This window comes from Triticum urartu, chromosome 5A, assembly GCF_056163025.1.
Source record: "Triticum urartu cultivar PI428250 chromosome 5A, HENAU_Tu73, whole genome shotgun sequence".
NCBI lineage: Eukaryota > Viridiplantae > Streptophyta > Magnoliopsida > Poales > Poaceae > Triticum > Triticum urartu.
The window spans coordinates 278,044,843-278,049,997 of record NC_141877.1 but is presented as its reverse complement, the minus strand read 5'-3'; the positions used below and the strand labels follow the sequence as shown (position 1 = coordinate 278,049,997).

The 5,155-nt window shown below is 44.3% G+C and overlaps 1 protein-coding gene across 2 annotated transcripts; it reads right to left on the bottom strand.

The window, feature by feature from the left end:
• Positions 1-472: 472 nt before the first annotated feature.
• On the bottom strand, positions 473-4,512 carry LOC125508306 (mRNA-decapping enzyme-like protein). Of its 2 annotated transcripts, none has more exons than XM_048672965.2 (8): positions 4,244-4,512; positions 4,120-4,160; positions 3,983-4,044; positions 2,708-2,852; positions 2,105-2,161; positions 1,852-1,975; positions 975-1,415; positions 473-893 (listed from the first exon to the last, which is right to left on the bottom strand). In XM_048672965.2, the coding sequence occupies exons 1-8, from the start codon at positions 4,424-4,426 to the stop codon at positions 843-845; spliced, it is 1,104 nt and encodes a 367-aa protein (XP_048528922.1). In that variant the 5' UTR covers positions 4,427-4,512; the 3' UTR covers positions 473-842. The 2 variants fall into 2 exon arrangements, with proteins under 2 accessions (XP_048528922.1, XP_048528923.1); XM_048672966.2 differs by having other exon boundaries at positions 3,983-4,032; positions 4,244-4,511.
• Positions 4,513-5,155: the final 643 nt, after the last annotated feature.

The window sequence follows — 5,155 nt, the reverse complement described above, 5'->3', positions numbered from 1 at the left end:
AGTGATTTCTTCTAAAAATGTCCTTGGATAGGGCAGTTGGGACAGGTCCATGACCCTATCCTAGATACAGCAGTCGACCACGACTGGAGTTCTACGTCCTGCCCAATACGCCCAATGTCACGCCACCAGAGAGGCTGCCGCCGGCAGCGACTGCTGGTGGTGGTGGCCGTGAAGACAACATGCCCAAAGAGGGGCTCACTGGCAGCAAGATCCGATGGGGAATGCCATTGCTCCAGTTCACCACGTTTCGATTCTGCTTCAGTTCTATGTAGCGGTATATTTGCCCCTTTGAGCCAAATTCAACCCGGCCATCTATTCCCGAAATATCTAGCCTACCATCTGCTCACCGTTCTTCAAACATTCATCCATTCATGACGTTGTAAAAGCTTTGAGTGCCAAGCAATGCCATAGAGAACCACATTCCCTGTTTTGCTTGGGAGTACCATAGCAAAACCAGGGGCAACACAAAAAATAAACCATATGAAATACTCCCTTCGTCCCAGCTCCGTCTCATAATGTAAGACGGGTTTTTGACACTACGTTAGTGTCAAAAAACATCATACATTATGGGGCGGAAGGAGTACCTGTTATCTGTCACATAACCTGTTTCATCTCGGTGTTTTCAATTACATAAATATACTGTACGACAACAAAGATGTTGGAAACAAGGGATACCACAATATACTACCAACCATTGCTATCAAGGAGTGAAGGACTCTACATCAATGCCTTAGGACAAAGCTATACAGGAGTTTGAGGACTAAAGGCTAAGAGGCATACAAAACTCACAAAGAACAGAAGCACTCCTTTCATGTTTGTCACAAACAAATAATTCACAAGGACTAGCTAGCATTCAGCAACTCCCGGTAGATTAAATCGATGAACTCGTCACTCTGTTAGTCAATAGAAGAAGTGTTAAAAGCAAATAAAAGCACAAAGATTACAACTTGTTTTTCTTTCAATGCAGAACATACCTGAACAAGTCTCTGGAGGGCAACCTTAACTTTATCCCTCGAAATAATAGGTCCATCATTGTGAGCAGGAGTAAGGGATGCAGGAGGAGTTGGTGGTGGAAAGGGTTGAAGAAGTGGGGTACCATATGGTGGACGTTGGCTTGATGTGGAAGTTGGATGAAGAGGTGGCGCTGTAGGCATCAAGGATGAAGCCGGTTGCACCAAAGATGTGGAAGAGGATGACGGAGGCACAAAGAACGCCGGAGTTACAAGGTCTGTCGAGCGGCCAGCATGTGCATTAGTGTGGAGGGGCAGTGGTGGAGCTGATGAAGCACTCATTTGATGTGTTAGAGCAGAAGATGAAATGATCATTGGTACGTGGGAGGATGCAACGGACTCAGCGGGTGGGTGAGCTCTTCCGGTCATTGGTGCAGTTGGTACATTCCCAGCGTTTGCAACAACCTGCAAGTTTTTGTCCAGATAGAATTCAACAGGCGTGTTTGATACTATGAATAGCAGTAGAGTGTAAGTACCATGTATAGAACTGTAACCAGCAAAAAGCATAGCACTGGTATACATTTATAACTCAAGAATCACAATGGACAATGAATTCAAAAACCAGATAAATGAAGACACACTATCTTAAGCAAGGACATTTACGGGCAGCTTCCAGGATCACGCATTCCTCTTTCTTTACTAGAATTTGCATGTGAGGGATGAGGTGGTGGTGAACCAACCTCATATCATGTTCTCAAACAAAAAATAATAAATGAGGAATGAATTGTGTTAGGACGGAGTTAACCCCCGACCATGACCAAACTATTGCAAATATGTTGTCACATGACAGTGTAAAAAACAAATTAGAATGAAAGAATGATAAAGTTCCGAGATAACTTACACTGAAATAACTGGCAAACGATTCATCAGGGGCATCAGAAACTACAGCGGTAGATGATGGAGGAGGTTCAAGGGGACCATCTATGGCAGAGGATGTAGGAACAGCCTCTAATTCCTCAAACTCACTGTCGCGCACCAAAATGATTCAGCAGAAGTACATTTAATACAAAACTCAAACAAAGCTCGAACACGATAAATGGACAAATGAATTCAAGAGATGAAACAAGTGGAAGTTCACAAGTACAGGAGAGAACCTTTTTATGGATGGCACTTTCGGCTTTGGGGGCACTTTCGCATAAGCATTCAGTATCCTGCATGAAAAGGATTGAAACAAAAAAAATTACTGCAAGATGAATAGCAGCAAACCACAGCTATATTGTGTACTAATTCCTACCGATAGGACAGAATCATTTATTGCAACTATTGATTTAGAAATTAGTGAATGCATACTTAAGACAACAAATAGTTCAAATGATCCCATACTGTAAGGACTACTTAACCAGTTCAATGCCTAAATGCAAATAGAGTATTCGGCAGTACTCAGTTAGGAAGTTCAAATATTCAACAGTTTCAGCTACAGAGTAAACAAAACTTCCGAAGTCCAATTCTTCCTCCGGTTTCCTTAAGATGTCATTTTGTTTAATGTTTGGATGGGCTTAGAAAAATAAAACTTTGACCACTTGTTTTTACAATATATATTTGGTGTTTGCCAAACTATATACATTATGTGCACGTGATCTGAACACTACTAAATATATTGGTACCGAAGATATCAAAAGTCGGGTCATCAGGTACATTGACTACACACTTTACAAAAGGAAAAATAAGGCACTGATAGGTGGGGAGGGGGACTTTACCTTCCAAACAGACTAGCAACAGCTTCGCACTCCTGTTGGTTATAAAACCAAATGCCATTTACTTCCTGTGTGGCATTCCGATACAACAAATATGGAGGCTGGAGTTCGTATTCAAAATCACTCAACAAATCCTCCACGAGATTATCTGGCAAATATAAAACACGGTCTTTTCATGGGCCAATCATTTTACTGTATACCATTTAAAAACTAGCATCTACACAAGCTTAGCAGTTGTCAGTCTATGACTACACTCTAACAACCTTAACAAATCATGAAAACACACCTACTCCCTCTGTCCCATAATATAAGAACGTTTTTGACATTACACTAGTGTCAAAAACGTTCTTATATTTTGGGACGGAGGGAGTATCTTACTACAGTGAGAAACCAAACGCCAAACCCCAAAAAATATGGCTGCTTGTAGATGTGAATGACGAACTTTTCAGAGTGTGTTCACATGGGCATCTGTTTTACACACCTATCTTACTACAGTGAGAAACCGAACGCCAAACCCGAAAAAATATGGCTGCTTGTAGATGTGAATGACGAACTTTTCAGAGTGTGTTCACATGGGCATCTGTTTTACACACCTATCTTACTACAGTGAGAAACCGAACGCCAAACCCGAAAAAATATGGCTGCTTGTAGATGTGAATGACGAACTTTTCAGAGTGTGTTCACATGGGCATCTGTTTTGTGTGTATGTGACAGTTCACATCTTTTCTCTATACTAAATCTAAAACGTAACAAGAATTTAGATCGATACTATCTTGACATCTATCAGCTTTCTCCAGTGGATCCATTGACCAAGAATTAGTGCTCCAGGCCCCGTCGGACTTGTACACAGCCATAGAGCTACTGCAAGATCCTAAACTTTCTACGATCATCTCTTCTTTCTTTTTTGGCAAACTCGAAGATCATCTTGGATCCCTTGTAACCATATCACTGAAGAGACTATCAGGCTGAATAAAAGCAGTGTCGTAAAAAACTAATTGTTGTTTTTTCAATGTGGGTCAGCATCGATGATATAAAAAATGCAATTTTTCAGGGCTGCCCAAATTAGTTTGAAGCAACCAACATACTATAACCAAGTCATTTTCATGTAACTACTGCATTACTCCATCAATGATGATCTAATCTACTTAACACAAGTCAATCTTAGGATTTAGGAACCACTGCCACAAAAGGATGTTCCATCGTGATCTCTAGCCTATTTGAAGGACCCAGTTAACTACGAGAGATCGACCAACCAACTTAGATCAAAGATGCACGTACTCGTATTGCGCCTGTTCATGACGATGAACTGGAACCTCGGCTGTGAGTTCCTACACACAATCCTGATACAATTAGCTGCTACAGGCGCACAAAACCCACATATAAACCCATAACATGTTTTCCCCAATCTGCCTCACCTCTTCACCACGAAGAGCGATCCCTCCACGTCCTTTCGGCTCTGCACGAAACAGAAATAAAATCAGATCGGATCGGATCGTGGTCGAGTGCAGCAAAGGCATCGGACGGGAGAGGAGCCCGCACCCACTGGTTGAGGTCGATGTTGAAGTCGTAGAGCGTGACGTGCGCGGCGGTGATGAGGATGTCTTCGACGGCGGGGTCGAGGCGCTGCAGGACGGTGAGGTTAAGCAGGCGCGTGCCCTCGGCGTCCATGGCCAGGTTCGGCGTCACTTTGCCCCCGTTTGGGTGCGGCGGCGGCGGCGGCATCGCGAGGTCGCCTCCGCGTTGGTGAGGGTAGGGGTGGGGGCGGGGGATCTGAGAGCTATCGAGTATCGAGTAGGATGTTTGCTGTTTATGGAACCATCACGCCATAATAAGGCGACGCGGATCGCCAAATCGCTCCCAGATGTACGGCATCGCACAGTCCGGACCCTTTTTTCATCTTTTCTAATAAAAAAATGACTCATCAAAATTATTCGGGCCGGTCTGCAAATCCGGTGGTCTTGATATAGCTTCCCACAAAGTGGGCCCATGTCAAAAAAAACCTTCTTTCGTTTCAGAACCCTCGCTCTACTTTCTATGTCGCATTCATGCCGGTCAGAGCAAACGAGACGGATTCCTACACACATTCATGTCAGCTGACCGGCATTCACACCGGCGTAGCAACCGAGTAGCATACTCCAATCATTGCCCGCACTGAAGCAAAGCTAGTCCACCTGCCCTCGCATTTAAGTCGAACGGCCGCAGATGCAAACCCTACAACATTACACCGCGGCCTCTCCTCTCCACAAATCCGCAAAGCTCCAACTTCGGGCGCTGCGATCGACAAGACCGACGGCTCAAACTGATTCTCCGCACGCCCCTCCAGATCCGGAAGGAGCTTAGCTCCTGGCGCCGCCGACTGCGTTACCCAGGCTCATTAGCATTGATCGTTCCCTTCAAGATGAAGCCAGAGCCCATCTCCTCAGATGACGAGGAGTAAAAGCCCCTCCTCGC